Below are 20,014 nucleotides of genomic sequence, written 5' to 3'. Positions count from 1 at the left end.
ATGCTTGACTTTTTCACCTGGAGATCGCGAAGACACCTCAAACTCAACATGGCCCAAACTAAACATATGATATTCCCTCCAATCTGATCCTCTTCTCTTTATTCCCTGTTTTGGCTAACGGTACTTCCATGCAGTTGTACAAGCCAGAAACCTAGGAAGCAACCTAAATACCTCCCTCTTTCTATCCTACTATATCCAAGACATTACTAAGTCTCGATAGTTTCAGCCCCTAATATCTTCTAGCCATAGCACCACCTTTCCTTAGTCCAAACCATCAACTCTCTCCCAATTACTGCAATGACCTCCTACTTTTCTTCTCTTATATATGTTGACTCCCATTTGCAGTGTTTTCCAAACTGCAGCCAGAGATTTCTGAAACCTAAATCCAACTTCAAAACTAAATTTTATCATTTCATACATATGGCTTAAAAACCTTACATGCCCTGGCCAGTGGCACAGTGAATAGAGCGTCATCCTGGAGAGCCAAGGTCACCGGCTTGATTCCAGGGTCACCAGCTTCATCCCGAGGTCACCAGTTCGAGTTCCTGTCAGAGCACAGATAAGAAGCAATCAACAGGTGCACAGCTACTTGGACAAACAAGTCAATGCTTCTCTCTCTCTCTTTCTTTGCACCCCTCTCTTCCTCTCTCTCAAAAAAATCCCAGAAACAAAAACAAACAACCCCCCCCCAAACCTTCCATGAATTTCCCTTTTCCTTAAATACTATACACAAAATTTATCCTAGCTTATAAGACCTACATAGATCTTATATGCAAACTCTTCTGATAACTCACTACCCTGAGATTCTATACATTAGCCTTTTTACCTGTTCTAGCCATGCCATGTTTCTTTATGCCCTACGATCTTTACACATACTTTCCCTGTTCTCTGAAATGTCTTCTTCCTCCTTCTCCTAACTGATACCATCTACCTTCCTCTCTTAGCTCCAGTGTGCCTTCTGTAGGAGAGCCTTTCATCATCCCCAAATCTAAATAGTTCACTTCTTACTACATCTTCTAATAGCATCTTTTGCTTTTCCTGCACTGAGTTTTCATAATTGTAACTTTATATCTATTTGTATGATAATTTGAACTATACACATATTATCTAAATTCCATAAAAAATAGGTACTGGATTTTGTTTACTGTTGTGTCTCCATGGCCTGGCACAGAGACACTGGCCCAAAAATATTAGTTGAGTGAATGAAGAAACAAATGTGTTCAAAGGATTATCGTGTTACATATTACCACATTAAGAGGTACCTTTAGCTCTTTTCAAACATTTGATCTGAGTGGTAAAGCTCAGTTATGAGGTATGGTCTTATTGAGGAGGTAGCTTCTAGTTTCCTGTAGAGAGGACATCTGGGGAGGAGGATGAATAAAAGGGTGTTGGTCTCCCCGCTGCTGCTGACAGCTGTTCCCCAGGACTGAGAAAAGTAGCTTAGAGAGCTACTCTGATGAAGTGCCAAGCTTTGACATGGAGCCAACAGGCAGGAGAGAGTAATGAGAGCTGTTTAACACCAAACCTCTTAAGTAGCTGTTCCTGAGTGTGGATGGACAAGCAGTTGGATCCTTGCAAAGATTTTCAGAGAGAAAGTCATATGCCTATGGAGCAGTTATTAAAAGAAGTGAAAATGTCAAATGAACTAGGTAATCGATGGACCTAGACATCTTAAGGTTCATATCTATTCATAGCTCTTTTTTTCTATTATGGTTTAAAGGTAAGAACGTAGCACTGGAACCAGCAGTGAGATAATAGACGACAACTACAGGTTTTCACGTTAGACATGGTTTGTAGACTTGTGTGATTTTGTGATCTTGGAAAATGAGTTAAGCTATATGAGTTTCAGTTTTCCTGTACTATATGAAACTGTTTATTTTGCTGAGGAAATTGAGACATACATACATTACAATCTTATTGATCTACTTGAAAACAGCATGCAATATCGTTTTCTACTTCTTGTATTATGAAACATCTTATTTCTTTAACATCTGAGATACTCTATGGCATAGTCTTGAGGTTTAAGTTAACTAATGTTCCTACATGGCACTCATAACATAGGTACTTATTGAACAATCAATACTGCTGTTAGTACCTGACCAGGCGGTGTGGTACAGTGGATAGAGCGTCGGACTGGGATGCTGAGGACCCAGGTTCAGGACCCCGAGGTCGCCAGCTCGAGCAAGGGGTCACTCAGTCTGCTGTAGCCCCCTAGTCAAGGCACATATAAGAAATCAATCAATGAACAACTAAGGTGCCGCAACAAAGAATTGACGCTTCTCATTTCTCTCCCTTCCTGTCTATCTGTCCCTATCTGTCCCTCTCTCTGACTCCCTCTGTCTCTGTCACACACACACACACACACACACACACAATACAGCTGTTAGTAAAGAGCTGTATTTTCAGAAAGTTTCAGATTTTATCAATTATCTAAACTTGTTTGAAGGAACCACTATAAATGTGATAAAGTGTAAAGAATATTGAACTGCTTTCTCATTGGGTCTCTGCTCTTATCAGAAGTACGATGCCAAGGGAGAACTTTCTTGATCTGAATCTAAGAAACAGGATATTAATTAATAGTTAAAGGCTCTGGAGAGATGACTTCTCCACTTCAAAAGGAGTGGCTGAGTGATTCACTAGTGTCCATGGGCTCAGGTGCTAGATTAGTACTTTAGAGGTAGTCCAAGACTGATGACTGAAATGTAATATTATTTTTTAAATTAAAATTATATTTTTAGAAATGGGATATTTGCCTGACCTGCTGGTGGTGCAGTGGATAAAGCATAGACCTGGAATGCTGAGGTTGCCAGTTCAAAACCCTGCCCTTCTCTGATCAAGGCACATGGAGTTGATGCTTCCTGCTCCTCCCCCCCCCCTCTCTCTCCTCTCTCCTCTCCTCTCTAAAATGAATAAACAAAGAAATCTAAAAAAAAAAAAGTTGGCAACATGGGTTTAAAAAAAAAAAGAAATGGGCCTGACCTGTGGTGGCGCAGTGGATAGCAGGGGTCCCCAAACTACGGCCCCCTGAGGCCATTTATCCGGCCCCCGCCACACACCCGGAAGGGGCACCTCTTTCATTGGTGGTCAGTGAGAGGAGCATAGTTCCCATTGAAATACTGGTCAGTTTGTTGATTTAAATTTACTTGTTCTCTATTTTAAATATTGTATTCATTCCCATTTTGTTTGTTTACTTTAAAATAAGATATGTGTAGTGTGCATAGGGATTTGTTCATAGTTTTTTTATAGTCCGGCCCTCCAACGGTCTGAGGGACAGTGAACTGGCCCCCTGTGTAAAAAGTTTGGGGACCCCTGGGATAAAGTGTCGACCTGGAAATGCTGAGGTCGCTGGTTCGAAACCCTGGGCTTGCCTGGTCAAGGCACATATGGGAGCTGATGCTTCCAGCTCCTCCCTCATTCTCTCTCTCTCTCTCTCTCTCTCTCTCTCTCTCTCTCTTTCTGTCTCTCCCTCTCCTCTCTAAAATGAATAAATAAAAAATAAAAAATAAAAAAAAAAAAGAAATGGGATATGCTAACTTGTATAACATTGAAGTATGGCTCTTAGGTACTAACATCTTTGGATGATTTGGGTAAAATGGGGTCATCTCAAGTAAAAAAGGTTAATTTGGTTAAATCATGAAGTAATATAGGTTTTTTAGGTTGAATGCCTACCCTCTAAGTTGTGCACAAATTAGCGTAGCTGCAACCAACTCCAAAAACACTGAACCTCTTTAAGGGCCAATCTACCTTATCAAATGCGATTTAAAATTAAATCAAATCCTCTGTATAAACATTCAGGTGAACCCTGTCTAATTTCTGTTTATTGGGTCATCTTTAATTATAAAGCTTAGAGAGACTTGGCTATACCCATTATAGAGATTAAAATATATGCAGACATTTCTGGTGCTATAGCCAAATATAATTTACACAATCTTGTTAAAGTGATGAAGAAAATATTTTTGGATTTTCTCCTCAATTTTTTTTACTCAAGTACTAAAGTTGTTTTCTTAAAGAAAAATTACAAAATTACTTTAAAGTTTTGTCTTTATTTATTTTCCTAGAAAGAATTTGAAGAATCTGTTTTGGAAAGCAAAGAATAGTATAGTAAAACAGGGGCTTCTCCTCCATTCTCATTTCCCCACTTCGGGCTTTCACTCTTTGTTGCTCTTTAGTTACTCGCTCGTCTTTGTTCTCTGAATCACGTAGCTGATGGTCTCTGCTATAAATTTGGCCCAGTAATCCTTGACAGGAACCATCTGGTCGAAATCAGTCCCTAGGTACCTGAATAACATGTCTGCAATTTGGGAATGAGCTTTGAGACCACAAACTTGATTTTGGGTCAAAAACATGGTATCCTCAATCAGAAGATGAAATAGAGCCAAACATCCTCAATGCTGGAAAACACAGCTTACCCATCAAATATCAACCAGGTCGAATGGACAGAAACCTGGAGGAGGGGAATGAAAACGGGTTTTAAAGTCAGAGAGACCTGGTTCAACATCCAACAGCCACATTTTTAACTAGATGAACTTGGACTAGTTTCTCAATAATCATGAAACAAGGATTAAATGAGATGAGGTCTCCAGTAATGTCTTATTTTGGATTTCCCTAAGAAGCAGACCCAGAGAGTAAGACTCAGGTGACAGTAATTTATCTTCTAAATGGAGAAAACACTGGAAGGGAACTTTGTGAGACAAAAGAAGAGAGCAAAAAAGATTAGTATAATCAAGCCAAATCCAGGGAGTAACCAGAACTTAAACCTTCTGGGGAAATTCTTGGAACCAGTGGGAAATTCACACCTCAGAGTTATCCCATCAAAGGAGCAAGGATGCTGCAATATTTATACAGCAATTTTCATAAGTTATTGACTGAGTTCTGCACTGGGGTGTTAATTTGCTGGTACTTCCAGCCTGTTTCCCTGGGAGGTAGAGAAATACAGGCTTTCACAGTCAGAAGTCAGACCAGTGGCAGGTGGGTGGTAGTAGGGCAAGAGGCTGAGGGAGACAGCATCTGCTGGGCTCGCCCCTCACACCACAGAAACCCACCCACTCCCCACGCTCAACTTTCTCGGTCCTATCATTGATTCTTCTAGGTGATGGCTAGTCACAAAAAAGATTATTTTTAAATTTTATAGCACCAGAGTCAGTGGGACAATCTAGAAATTCCTCTGCTGCAATTATTTCAGAGTTTACAAGTTAAGATTCTTTGTTACATTCCTCTACCTTTCAGTTCAACTTCCCCTCACCATTAGCTGATATGTGTTGTTGCCCAGTGGAGTCGCTGAGACCTTCATCTCTGAGAGGTTGAACCCCTGGCTCTCATTCACCTTTCAGAATGTGGTTATTTCAGTCTCTTATTATGGTGATTACCAGTCATAAAAGCAAAGGGGTAATAATCCCTTGAATTCCATACTCTTCCTATTCACCTTATATAGTGTATCATGATAATCAGGCATAATCACCCTTGCCAGTATAGTAACTTTTTTGTTTGCCCAATAGACTGCTGTCTTGGGAAGCCAAAAATGACCAGATGGCAGCTATAACTTATGTTCAGTGGAATTCTTCATGGTCTCCTGGTGGAGGACCACCACAGGAACCAGGCCCTCCACTCGCTCAATGCCTGGAGTGCTCATGGGCAGGGAAAACCCAGATCCCCCAAGCAGATTATTAGGAGCGCTGGTGAGAGTGGCCCCTTCTACTTTCACCTGTTGGCTCTTGGATTCACATAGTTGGGAACATAGTATCACATAATGGCTAATGGTTCAAGGTAAATATCACATCTTGAAGGACCGTGCCTTTACACCACAGGATATCATCCCCACGCTGTGCAGCTGTGTGTTTCAGAATCCATGCTAATGTTCTGAGGGCAAAAGTAGGTTACAGATGTGAGCACAGAAAACAGAGTTTATTTTTGTATTATTATTAATTAGGTGTTATTTTCTATGTGAACCACACTGTGAACCTACTTTTGACCACCCACCCTGTATGAATCTCATGGTCCTGTGGTCTGAGCAGTAAGACTGCTCATCTTGCAGTACGAACTCAGGCTAGTGTGCTTTAAAGAACTCAGAGTTTTTTAAACTTTCTATTGCAGTATAAATACATATTTTTAAATTGCAGAAATTATAAGCGAAGTGTTTGACAAATTATTATAAAGTAAACACACCTGAAAATAGCTAAGATTTTGCATGATGCTTCTATAAAAGTAATTTGTTAGTTTTATAAACCAATAATGTTTGATTCTCATTATTGTATCACTCCTTACTACCTGGATTTGAAAAATTCTTTAGGCCAATTTGTGCCTCAGAAATGCAAGACTTACTAGAATATAAGCTGGATATAACCTAGCCATAAATTCATCCTGTCTCCCATTACAAGATTCATATGTTCCAGTGGATCCATGCAATTTTGTTATCTTCTTTGTATTGTAGTAGAATTCAACATATACATTTGTACATATATAAAAATATATATAAAATTCTCTTTCTGTCATTTTCCGTGAGGCTCATCTCACGCTCACAGCCCCAGCAGCTGAGCGGATGAGAGAGCATATGCTTCTCCATATGCCCAACACAGATTCCTCAGTGCATTCAGTCCTCAGGCTTGGTGACTGAGGAGTCTTGGTAATATTTTATTTTTCCTCATAGTAAGTTAAGTCATTCTACTGTACATTTCAAATTTGTGATAAGTTGAAAGATCCCAGAATTTAGGTACATTTCAACAAACAGCTTCCCATCTGGCAAATGAGAGGTTTTATTTATAACCAGGTATTTGAATACAGAGGTATGAAATTACACTCAAATTATTTTGTTTTATTACATCTGAAGGGCTGAGTAAAAACACTAGCTCCCTCCAATCTATTCTCCACCTGCAGTCAGATCAGGAAATTCATCTGCCTTCAACTCTTCGACAGGACCCAGGTCCCCACTAATGAGGCTCTCTACGATTGGGCTCCAATTTCCCCCTTCAGACGGCCTTCCAGGACCCTCCTCCTTTTCTATGCTCCAGCAAAACTAGATCTTTCCGTTCATTACATGTATCCTTAAGTCAGCACTCAACTCCAGTAAAATCGATAGGAAACGTTTAAAAACGAATGCAATTTTAATATACCACTTAGTACCAACTAGCTGCTTTTATCTGCTGAACCCCCAAACGAGATTCCAGAAGTTAGCACTTGGGGTTTAGGAGAGAAATAGGGACAGCCATTGTGAGGATCTGCTTCAGTGTTCCAGTCTGAAGGGCTCTCCTAGTGGATTCTTCCCTTGGTACTATGTTTGGAACTATTACAAGAGGCGGACCAGTATGGGAATACCCTAGGCAATTCAGAGCTGAACTGGTGGACTTGATTCCCACGCATTAGAGATAAGTAAAATAACTTCCCATTCTGCCTTCCCCCTCCGCCCAGAGCAGGAGTTTCCCCACCAGGGCTCACGCTGCCCCACCAGTTGCTCAAGGAATTTCTCTTTTTCCAGTCCTGTTTCTCAGTCTTAATGGGAAGCCTGAGTTGGCCCAAAGTTCAGACGCAGGCTGAAGGACTTTGCGCATCATAAGGTTGTGAGATGATCCAAATGCCAAGCCAAGGAGTAGGTGCTTTGATTGACACTTCTTCATTTTATATCTTTGGATCCTGTCACTTTTGCTCAAACCAGCCTTTTGGCAAAGCATCCTCTTTTTCGAAAGGAAGAGTTTGCCTGCCCATTTATGAGCCTGTGATTCAATAAGCTAACATTTACAGAGCCTTTGAATGTGCTTAGTGCACTGGTAGGAGATTTGGAGGTATAAAACAAATTCTTGTGTCATCATGAGGCTTGCATCTAGTAGAGAAAGTTTTAACTGATGAAATAATAAAGTGCTAAAATGTGTATACTTTTCATAAGTACCCTAATTCAGAGTGAGACAGACACCTATGGAGAGAATTTATTTCTCTGTGAAGACTTCACAGAGAAAGCAATATTTTTGCTGCAAATGGAAAGATGGGTAGGATTAGAATAAGTAAAGGATTATTGCAAGGCTGGCAGCCAAGACTGACCTGAGAGGGCACAAAGGCACAGGCAGGAAAGACGGTGCCAGCTAGATCTGTCCTTACAACCTGGGCACCAGAAAGCTCTGCTTACCCTAGTGGTTCTCAAACCTTCTCCAGAACTCTGATGGGAGGAAGCCTGGGAATTTGCATTTTTACAGTTTCACGGGTGATGTTGATGCTGCTGGTCCAGCGCCCAGACTTTGAAAAACACTGGTAGACTATGTTGATAACTGGAGCATCCACCATTCTGTCAATTTCATCTGGAAATGATCCCGCAAATCATTTTTCTCAACTGTACCCTTTATTCTACCTTTCTGCACTCTGAAGTTTGTGGTCCCTCCTGTGTTTATGTTGCTCAGTCACGCCTCTTCGCCCCAGTGCCACCCTCTCCCCACAGCCCTCATGGCTGCAACCAGATTGACTTTGACCATTTCCTGCCTTCTTGTTGTTGTGGCTGTAACCTGATTTTAGATGTTGTGACCTTTAGCCAATCTAAACTTTATGATTTTAGAAGGAAAATGTGAATTACGTTATCAGTTTTCAGTTTCCACTTTACTTTCTTATCTCCTGCTGCCTCATTAGTAAATGATAATAGTGATTGATATGGGGGACCTGACTTTGATTTTCTGTTCAACACTGATGATAATTTCCCAGTTGGTAGCTTATTTGCCTTGGAAGTATTTCTCTTTGATGAAATGATTACCCAAGTAGGTAGCAGTGCCTCTGTTAGAGTGGTTCTGATAATTGCCTGTTGATTTAAGGCTGTACATATTAAATGATTAGATTACATTTGTACCTTGACAGAAGCTTTGAATTCCTTTCGTTTTATCAGCAATCACAATACATGACAAATTACAAAGTAGCCAAAACCCACTGAAATGTCTTGCCATGAATAATGAAAGGAGTTAATAGCACATAGTAGGTACTCATATCGTTGGTGAATGAACAAATGATTGCATTCCAAATAAATGCATAAATAATTTTTCTTTGCTCCATGAAACTAAAACAGACATAGTTCTGTGCAATATGGGCATGGTTATTCTGTATCAGTTTTAAATTTGGCAAGTTACCAAATGTTAATTTGCTTTTAGCTACTTGAGATTAAATGTAATTCCTTCCCTGAGCAACCCTAAAGTAAGCAAGCATGAAAGCATTTTCAGAGTAATCTTGGAGGAATTGACATTTAAGGGAGTTAGCATTACATCTGTACTTTAAGGCTATTAATTTCACAGATAAATTAACTTCATTACTCTATCTTTATCTGGCGTTTTGAAAGGACTCCATCACCTGGACGACTGACAACCAAGGGTGCGTTGAAACTGCTATTAGCCCAGCCAGGTTGTAATTGGAACCTGCTTCTGGAAACCCTGCTGCATCTCGATGGCCTTTTCCTGAGAGTCTTGCTGAAGAGCTCAGGTGAGTATCTGTAATTATGAGAATGTCCTCAAAAACCTCAGTCATTGTTTGAGTTGAATGAAATGTTTTTCCTACTCGAATGTTGGCAGTGAGATATAACCCAGTTGCACTGTATCAATAGTCAGTGGGGTTCGCAGCAGGCAAAAAAATGAACTGCTTTATAAACCTTTTGGAGAGGTTTTTTTCCCCCAAAGACTCTGAATGAGGGAAAACAATATTTTACGTAATATGGTTCTATCATAACTACCATTATCTAGAAATATGTAAATGGATCAAAAGCTGGGTTTAAAATGCCTAATAAAATTAAAGAACAGTTATATGTCCAAAACAGGTCTCCATTAGATCTAAGAGAGAGACAGACAGCAGTTGTAGTAGAACCACATTAGAAATTTCAGCGGATCTTGAAGAGCACTTTTATAACTTACAAGTAAACTGTGGCTTGGAGGTGGATCCTCCACTGGGGCATGGAGACATAATCATGAAAAAATTATGAGTGGAAACTGAGGAGTAACAGAAGAGCATACTTCTCTTAATTGGACTTTTTTCCCTGTAAGTGCTATATTAGAAAATGGTTAGTAACATTATGCCAATTTAATATTATATCTCACTGCTTTCCTGCTATACCTGTGAAGTGTTTCCTAATCATTTTCACATACCTACACATTTCTCCTTCTATTCTTAGTACACATGAAGCCAGATTAATTTTATCAACCACTAGTTTCATTTTCAGTTTCCTAAATCAGAATTGGTTTATTCTCCAGTCCAGTTCCCCATCACTTGCAGGACCAAGTCCATGTCCTTCAGCCATTCAGACATGATCCTGCCCTAATTTCTAATCTTATTTGCCACTCTCCCTTGTGTGTGCACCTGTATACACACACATTGTAGCCATTGTCCACAAAGCCTGGGCACATGCTCCCTGCACAACTCGGCTCTCACCCATGTTTCCAACTTGAAAGACACACCATAAACAACTTGTTTTCTACTGGTCTGCAAGGACCAGCTGATGTTCCAGATATTTGGAGGCTCCAGTTCACACTGATCTTTTCCTTGAACTTCACAGTATCCATTATCTTGGCTTCCTTTCTTTCTTCTTAAGTGAGAAGTGGGGAGGCAGAGAGACAGACTCCTGCATGTGCCCCGACCAGGATCCACCTGGCAAGCCCCTCTCTACGGGCGATGCTCTGCCCATCTGGGGCCATTGCTCCATTGCTCGGCAACCGAGCTATTGTATTTTAGGAGCTGAGGCAAGGCCATGGAGCTAGCCTCAGCAGGTGGGGCCAAATTGCCATTATCTTGGCTTATTGTTCACTCTTAGCCACTCTGCCTTATAACATTATTATAATACATATTTGTCTGTGAATGAGGCAGATGTCACCAGGCCTTGCCAGCCCATTGGTATAAAAATGAAATTTATAGCATTCCCCTGTCCAAATCACTCCAGTCATTTCTGGGAATGTTTGGTCTCTCAGATCTGCTTTCTCAGTTTCCCATACTTTTCTTGTCCATTCCGCATTGTTATTTGCTAGCCAAAAGCCCCTTTGGGGAGGTACCTCCCTGCTGAGCCCTTTTGAGAGTATTGCTTCTCCCATGGTGCCCTCAAATCCATAAAATTTGTGTTGTCAAACTCACTGTGTTTCACATAGAAGTTTGGCAATTGCCCTCTCCTCAATCCTAATCTGACCTTATTCCCTTAGACCCCACGCAGTTCTCCTTGGGCCTTACATTTTGCATAGTCCCCTTGAAAGCAATTTCTTTAGCTTCAGGCTATGACTCCACTCTCCTAAAGGGAAAACAGCTGCTAGGGAAACTGCTTTCTCAAGTAGCCAACTTTTATGTTGACTTGTTTAGATGTCAGGCACTGTGCTAAGCATTTTATATTTCTTATCTAATTTGATTCTTATTATTACTTTATAAAGTACAGTGTGTCCATAAAGTCATGGTGCACTTTTGACTGGTCACAGGAAAGCAACAAAAGACAATAGAAATGTGAGATCTGCACCAAATAAAAGGAAAACTCTCCCAGTTTCATACTTATTCAGTGCAGTTCAATGTGAGCTCACACACAGATTTTTTTAGGGCTCCTTAGGTAGCTATCCCGTATAGCCTCTACAGACTCGTCACTGACTGATGGCCTACCAGAACGGGGTTTCTCCACCAAACTGCTGGTTTCCTTCAACTGCTTATCCCACCAAGTAATGTTATTCCTATGTGGTGGCGCTTCATTATAAACACACCGATATTCACGTTGCACTTTGGTGACAGATTCGAATTTAGCGAGCCACAGAACACACTGAACTTTCCTCTGTACCGTCCACATCTCGACTGGCATGGCCGTGGGCTGCTCCACTGTATACAGGGTGTTACGTCATCATCTGCGCATGCGCACATGCTGCCACATCATCCTACAGAAACTGGGAGGGTTTTCCTTTTATTTGGTGCAGATTTTACATTTCTATTGTCCTTTGTTGCTTTCCTGTGACCGGTCAAAAGTGCACCATGATTTTACGGACACACTGTATATACTATTGTGAAAATTATCAACATTTTAGAGATTAAGATAATGTTGCTTGCCCAGAGACACACATAGCTGATAGATAGTGGTGGACAGTTCTGGATTTTGAACCGAACCAGAGCTTTCTGTCCCCTTTCCTCCCTATACGATTACTTACACAAGGTAAATCCTGGAGTTGGCGAGGAGTATCTGAATGAGCTGTCATCTATGCCTTCTTAGGTTGGATTGACAGGACACCCTGGTGCATATGTATTTAACTGGTCTTTACAGCTAGGTACTTAGGGCTGATCATAGATTTTTATATTCTTCCTCAAACTAGCACAGTGCTTTTTATAGGAAAATGTCCAGTAATTGGTCTGTCAGTGATCAGTTGGGATATAAAATATGAGACAAGGTGGCTTGTGGCATGGATAGTATCTGACACAGCCTGGAGAGTTACTCTGATATAGTCACTGAAACTCATGGACATGGTCCCAGTAGAAACATGTTCTCCTATCAATAGACTTATATAGAAGAGCCTGGAAAATCAATTGAGATAGAAACTTTTTTTGTTGTTTTTTACTTTTTATTTATTCATTTTAGAGAGGAGAAAGAGTGAGAGAGAGAACAGGGGGCGGGGGAGCAGGAAGCATCAACTCCCATATGTGCCTTGACTAGGCAAGTGCAAGGTTTCAAATCAGCGACCTCAGTGTTCCAGGTTGATGCTTTATCCACTGCGCCACCACAGGTCAGGCAAGATAGAAACTTTTGACTATACTGATATAGACACTAAGTATAGGAAGAACAGTTATAATTATGAATATTTAACCATATTTTCTCACAAATAAACCCCACATTTACTTTTCAGAAGTATTAGGTTTACTTTCTGGTGTGTGTGAGAGACTTCAGTTATCAAGGTCCCGCAGTATATCACCTTTGGTTTGGCTCTTATGCGGTAGATACACAAGTACATTTACCCAGTCTGCTCAAATACCCAGCATTTTTCACAAAGGCTAGTAGGTGTTTGATCAGGGTTACATAGCCACTCTAGTATTGTACTGAATTTATTAGCTATTTTAAATACTGTAAGGATGAAGTGACAGAATTTACTAATCAATTGATTGATTGACTTATTAAGCTCTAGTAGAAACCTTGTCACTTTAAGTTAGAAACAATATACTCATGGAATCTTATTAACTAGACTACAATGAAAGTTATTATGTAATAAAAAATAAGTTTGTTTATTTTTGCAGAGATTTTCTTTTCATTTGTTTAGAAGTTTCAGAGTATTTCAGAACACCATTTGATAATCGAGAAGTTTGATCATATTTTTAGGAAAGCAAAATTTTTTAAAATGTGCTGAATTAGTTGATTCAGGCAATCTAATTATCAGTATTTTTAATGGGAGAGTTTTTCTTTCTAAATAGTATCCTTTTAGTCTAATTGATAAAATTTAACTTTGTGTTAAATTGTCTCATGAATAAAAACAAAGATTTTAAGGAGATATACTTATGGTATATATCTTAAAACGAAGTTCCCTTCATTCAGTAAGCAGTTACTAATTCTGTTAGGTACAGAATTTTTTGATAGATAACTACACATTCCAAAGATTAAAATGAATGAGTTTATCTTATAGTTGGAGTGATAGCTTTAGCTTTTTGTTGGGCTCTTTGAAAGTGATCTATCAGAATTTCTATTTTTAAAGAATCAGCAGAACATATATGAAAAGACTATCTTATAATATGAGATGCAACTTCACTGAGGGTCAGAAAATAGCCAAATTAAATAAATGAATTATAAAATTTTAATTTATAATATATGCTGCATAGGCTACAGTTTCTAGGGAGTACAACCATGTTTTTACCATGAGTAATAATGCCACGTGTAAAGAAAGAAGTATATAGTATTTTGAGGGAAAGCTTACACTACTAAAACTTGATACAAATAAACTGATGTCATGCGGTAGGTGATTTATAACATTCTTTGGGTACAGTTTGGTGGCATGAGAAGGTAATGTTTGTTGGTTATATTTTTAAAATAGGTCATCTTAAATTTGAAGAAAAATAATCAACTACAAATGTTTATAGAAGACTTCAAAATTGTAAGACACTATTTTGGATTACTAACTTTAAAAACCCAGGGTAACTGAGGCTACATGGCCTGAGCAGTTTCTTACATGTGGCATCAAAGGAGCAAATATTTGGCAATTTCCCAATTATTAGAAGGTGGCCTTCTCCTGCTAGCAACATTTGAATGAAGTGTGGCTGACATTCTTTCCTTTGCTCAGTGCCCAAAAATGATTTCCAAGGAAGCTTCTCATTTGCAACCGTAATATAACAACAACCACAAACTGGCAAATATAAAACATTTAACATGTTCCAGACATTGTTTCTAACTGCTTTAAATGTGTTCACTTGCTGAATCCTTATAAGAACTCTATGTAGTAGGTACAATTATCATTTTCATTTTACAGATGAGGAAACTGAGACATATAAAACGTTAGTCATTTAACTAAGTCATGTACTTCCTAAGTGGCAAAGTAAGATGTGAACAAGACCACTGCCTTCCAGAGACTCCTTTCACCATCACACTGCACAGCATCCAGGCAGAGCCACAGAACCTTTACCAAATTGCAGGTTGCACAATTCATGGGAGCTATCGGGCACCTCTATAATTGATAATTTTGAAAGTATCCTTTATACTTTCAAGCTTATAACAAAGTGCCTAAAGATAATCAACAAACAGGTTGGCAGAAAATTCTAGCTAAAAGATTGCTATACCTACCAAACAGTGGTTGATATAAAATGAATGAATCAGTTCAAATTATCTTATTTTATAGTTAATAGTTTCCTGATCTTTTGAGTCACAAGAGGCATATTATGGCAGAAGCGTGGTATTCTTGACTTTCAAGTACAAACACCACGTGAGGAGCTGGTTAAAATGGAAGATTGTGTTTGAATAAGTGGGACCTAAGATTCTACACTGTCAACAAGCTCCCTGGTTTGCTGCTCCTGCAGCTGCTGTTCCCTGGACCACCTTTTGAGTAGAAAGACCATCCAACAAAGTATCTGTTGCTATGAAGGCAGAAGAATTGAGTGTATGGCTTGTCTTTCCAATGTATTATAGGCTTTTAAAGAGACCCAATTTACTTAAGATTATTTCTAAACCATCTTATCAAGAAGTTTACAGCAGTTAGAAGGCATGGTCTTACTCAAATACAGATATGATTATGTTACTCCCCTGCTAAAAACCTTTTGAGGCTGCCCACTACTTATCCAATAAGGACCCTAGTCTTTGAGGTATGAGCAATGCCTATGGTGTTCTGGCTATGTCGACCTGTCCATCATATTGTGTCCTCCTGTCCCCAGCTTAGTGTCCTCCAATTCATGCATAGTGTGGTCTAGGTTGTATATCCTAGATATGTATATTTATAACAGCAATGTCCTTGCAGAAATGTCTTGAGGAAAAAGACAGCTGCTCCAACACCAGTGACCTTTCAGTTGTCCTATAAATATATCAAGTTCTTTCCACATACAGAATATTTAAAATGTTGTTTAGGGAGCCCAGAATCTTCTTCCCTTCCATTTTCTAGCAACTATTAGTCATCTTCTAGCTTAAATATTACTTCCTAGGAAGTCATCTTTGATTGTTCTATAAGGTCCCATCATAATTCCTTCTGTTTTGTACTTGTCACAATTTTAAGTAAAAGATTCATTCACATAATTTTGTATTTAATGTCTATCTTGGCCACTGTAAGTTCCAGGAGTGCAGAGACAACTCACCATTGTGTCCCCAGTGCGTGGCCTGGTTCTTGACCTTCAGATTAGTATAGAACACATAGAACATGCTTTAAAAGTAAACATTTGTTGAATGAATGACTGCCTGCAGATCAACTAAATTTCTATGACAACAATCCTTTTTTTTTTTTTTTTTTTGTATTTTTCTGAAGTTGGAAACGGGGAGGCAGTCAGACAGACTCCCACATGCGCCCAACCGGGATCCACCTGGCATGCCCAGCAGGGGGCAATGCTCTGCCCATCTGGGGTGTTGCTCTATTGCAACCAGGGCCATTCTAGCGCCTGAGGCAGAGGCCATGGAGCCATTCTCAGCACCCGGGCCAACTTTGCTCCAATGGAGCCTTGGCTGCAGGAGGGGAAGAGAGAGACAGAGAGGAAGGAGAGGGGGAAGGGTGGAGAGGCAGATGGGCGTTTCTCCTGTGTGCCCTGGCCGGGAATCGAACCTGGGACTCCTGCACGCCAGGCCGACACTCTACCACTGAGCTAACCAGCCAGGGCCAACAATCCTTTTTTATTCATTAGTTTTGTGAATACCTTGAACTTCAGTTTCCTCATTTCTAAATAGGCTACTGATATTGACCTGTGTTCATTTTGAGGTTTGAAAAAGTAAACAAAGTCTCATTGTTTTCACTTAGGAGGCACTTAACCCTTTGAGTAGTGAGTTTTTTCATGCTCACTGATGCCCAGGAGTGAATTTTCTTTCAAAACATGAAATTAGTTCCAGCTACAGTTTTATTAACTTAAAATCATGTTTGTTTGATAACTAATTTATAGAAACAAGAAGAACATACATTTACCTTTTTTTAAGGTTGCCTTACACATTTTTAAAATAAATCAATCATACTCTGGATGGTCAGGAGGCACAAGGATGTACATGAACATTAGTACTACTCAAAGGGTTAATTTATATTAGTCTTTCTTTCTTTTATACTGAATGCCTAGAAGACTATTCCTGATGTTTTTTCTTCTGCAACTACTCTTCCTGTGCTCTCTATGTAGTGGTCTCTCCCTCTGCCTTCCAACAACTCTCTCTTCTGTCTAAGCGTAAATTTAAGAGTCTCCCAGGGACAATTCCCAGCCAGGGCACACGGAAGAATAGCCCATCTGCTTCTTCACCTTTCCTCTTCTCCTTCCTCTCTATCTTTCTCTTCCCCTCCCACAGTCAAGGCTCCATTGGAGCAAAGTTGGCCCGGGCGCTGAGGATGGCTCCATGGCCTCCACCTCAGGTACTAGAATGGCTCTGGTTGCAATGGAGCAATGCCCCAGATGGGCAGAGCACCACCCCCTAGTGGGCTTGCTAAGAGGATCCTGCCAAGGCATATGTGAGAGTCTGTCTCTCTGCCTCCCTGCTTCTCACTTCAGGAAAAAAAAAAAAGTCTCCCAGGGAGGTAGGATTTTATACCTGTTTGCCTGAGGAAGTGTTGTACTAGCAGCTGTCATGCATATGAATATAAGAACTGGGCCAAATAAATATTCCCAACTTCTATGTATTATACTATACCTTGAGAACCTTTGCATCTATAGACCTGAAGAGTGTCTAATGTAACTATACAAACATGTCTTCTTCAGTAGTTAATGTGCTTCCAGTGTTAGCATGTAAAATGATTGGGTATTATATTATAAGTGATACTATCATCACAAATTTGGCATCTTTTTTCCAGCAACTCAGAATGATTTAACTAATATTTCATTTATGACCCTTGGATTATTAAGTTTGCAAATGAGAAAACTTAGATACAGAGAAATTGAATAAATTGCCCACTCGATATTGAAGTGGTCTTTGCTAGAGGAAAGAAGAGCCATTATTTCTTGAAAGTATATCTATTGTTTTTAAATGAATTTCAGAATGGAAACATGAAACATAGTGGAAATAATTGTTCTTAGAAATAAGAAATAATATTCTACTTAATTCTGAAAATGGTGACTTGATTTTATAAGTACATTTCCTATTCAACTAATGTTTAATGGGCATTGGTCAGGTACAAGGCACTGTCTTCACTGCAGATACAGGGGTAAACATGGCAAACCTTATTGCCTTCATATGCTGGAGGATTAATTGCTGGGAGGAAGTGAGAGGATGGACTTTGTGGAGTAAAACAATATAAAAATTAGTTAAGTTCAACTGCTAATAAGTACCGTGAAATGATTTTCTAAAACAGAATGACCACTAGGGGTTACCATATTGGCTGATAGAAAGGGATGCACTAAAGAGCTAACACCTGTGTCTACTCCAGGGTAATATGGGAATGAAGGGAAGATGTCCTTATGTATCAATAGTATCAGACATTTGAAATATATGTACACTTTCTTTCAGTTTTCTAGAATAGGAGTCAGCAAACATTTTCTACAGAAACCCAGATAATAAATATTTTAGGCTTTGTAGATCACACAGTCTTTATCACTATGACTAGCCTCTACCATCTCAGGGAAAGCAGCCCCAAATGAGCATGGCTGTATAGGGAGGAAAAGGTTAAGGTCCTTGGCTGGGGGTAAAAATTAAATTGACAAAGACAAAATTTTTTGTGTGATAGAGACAGAGAGTGAGAGAGAGAGACAGAGAGACAGAGAGAGAGAGACAGAGAAAGGGACAATTAGAGACAGACAGGAAGGGGGAGAGATGAGAAGCATCAGTTCTTCACTGCGGCTCCTTAGTTGTTCACTGATTGCTTTCTCATATGTGTCTTGACTGGGGGGAGGGGGCTACAGCAGAGCGAGTGACCCCTTGCTCAAGCCAGCAACCTCATGCTCAAGCTGATGAGCCCACGCTCAAGCTGGCAACCTCGGGGTTTTGAACCTGGGTCCTCTGCATCCCAGTCCAGTGCCCTATCCACTGCGCCACCATCTGGTCAGGCGACAAAGACCAATTAACAGAAGAAAAACATACAAATTGGTTTGATATAAATTTTCTGTGACATGGGAGCCCTTGTAAGTAAATGAAGACTCAAACAAACAGTTAAACCTGATTATTTTTATGTTAGGTTTACTGAAGAATGGACAATTATGGAAAAAAGTGATAGGTCAATTGTATGAGGTACACGTAATAAATTGGGGGAAAGTTAGCAAGGTCTTGTTGTTAGGATTATTCTCAGTTTCCCTTTGATGTTAGAGATAAGGATACCTCTTTCCTGCTGGTGTAGGAAGGGCAGCTCTCACGTGCGGTTTTATGACTTACTTCAGGAAAGAAGGGGCTTGAGGAAGGTCAGAGTAACCTTCCTGCTTCTGCCCTCTTCTCAATCTCCTTCAGCTTAAAACATTAAATATAACCAGGTGCCATACTTTGAAGCAGCATATCCTGGACCCCACTGGCTGTATTCTAACGGAACTTATGGAAATTGACATTTGAATTTACATGGTTTTTGAATGTCTCAAAACATATTTTAGTTCTAATTATTTTTAGCTATTTAAAAACCATTCTTAACTTGTGGACCATATAAAAAACAGGTGACAGGCTGGATTTGTCTCTTGGGCTATAGTTGCTAACCCTTGTTCTGCAGTATTGTGCAGCACCCAAGCTCTCGATGGCTTTATCACTTCCCTGCAATGTGGTCACTTGCCAAGGAGATAAAAGACTTGGTCTCAGAAAATGATAAGACATTGAAAAAAGAAATCAAGGAGTATACAAACAAGTGGAAGCATATACCGTATTCATTGGTAAGAAGAATAAACATTAAAATGTCTATATTACCCAAAGCAATCTATAAATTCAATGTAATTCCTATTTAAATAGCAATGGCACACTTCAAAGATATAGGACAAATATTCCAAAAATTTATATGGAACCAGAAAAGAACCCGAAAAGCTTCAAGAACTTGAAAATGAAGAATAAAGTGGGAGGTATCACACTTCCTGATATCAAGTTATACTACAAGGTCATTGTAATCAAAACAGCTTGGTACTGGCATAAGAACAGTCATACAAATCAATGGAACAGAACAGAGAACCCAGAAATAAACCCACACCTTTATGGTCAATTAATATTTGACAAAGGAGGTAAGAGCATACAATGGAGTAAAAATAATTTTTTAATAAATGGTGTTGGGAAAATTGGACAGATACATGCAAAAAAATGAAACTAGACCGCCAACTTACACCATTCACAAAAATAAACTCAAAATGGATAAAAGACTTAAATGTAAGTCACAACACCATAAACATCTTGGAAGAAAACATAAGCAGGAAACTCTTCGATATCTCTTCTAGCAATGTTTTTGCTGATTTATCTCCAAAGGCAAGTGAAATAAAAGACAAAATAGACAAATGAGAGTGTATTAAACTAAAAGGCTTTTGC

General features: G+C 39.5%; 1 protein-coding gene across 1 annotated transcript in view; it reads left to right on the top strand.

Annotated features, from left to right (window-relative positions):
• The window catches only part of KIAA0825 (KIAA0825 ortholog), a 525,573-nt gene that overhangs the window by 177,660 nt on the left and 327,899 nt on the right, over window positions 1-20,014 (top strand). Inside the window, exon 14 of the mRNA XM_066381842.1 lies at window positions 9,296-9,435. Coding sequence (XP_066237939.1) covers window positions 9,296-9,435 — 140 coding nt within the window. The remainder of the gene's footprint in view (window positions 1-9,295; window positions 9,436-20,014) is intronic.

Source organism: Saccopteryx leptura, chromosome 4 (genome assembly GCF_036850995.1).
Source record: "Saccopteryx leptura isolate mSacLep1 chromosome 4, mSacLep1_pri_phased_curated, whole genome shotgun sequence".
Taxonomy (NCBI): domain Eukaryota; kingdom Metazoa; phylum Chordata; class Mammalia; order Chiroptera; family Emballonuridae; genus Saccopteryx; species Saccopteryx leptura.
The sequence above is the reverse complement of the archived record's forward strand: the minus strand, read 5'-3'. Positions and strand labels throughout refer to the sequence as shown.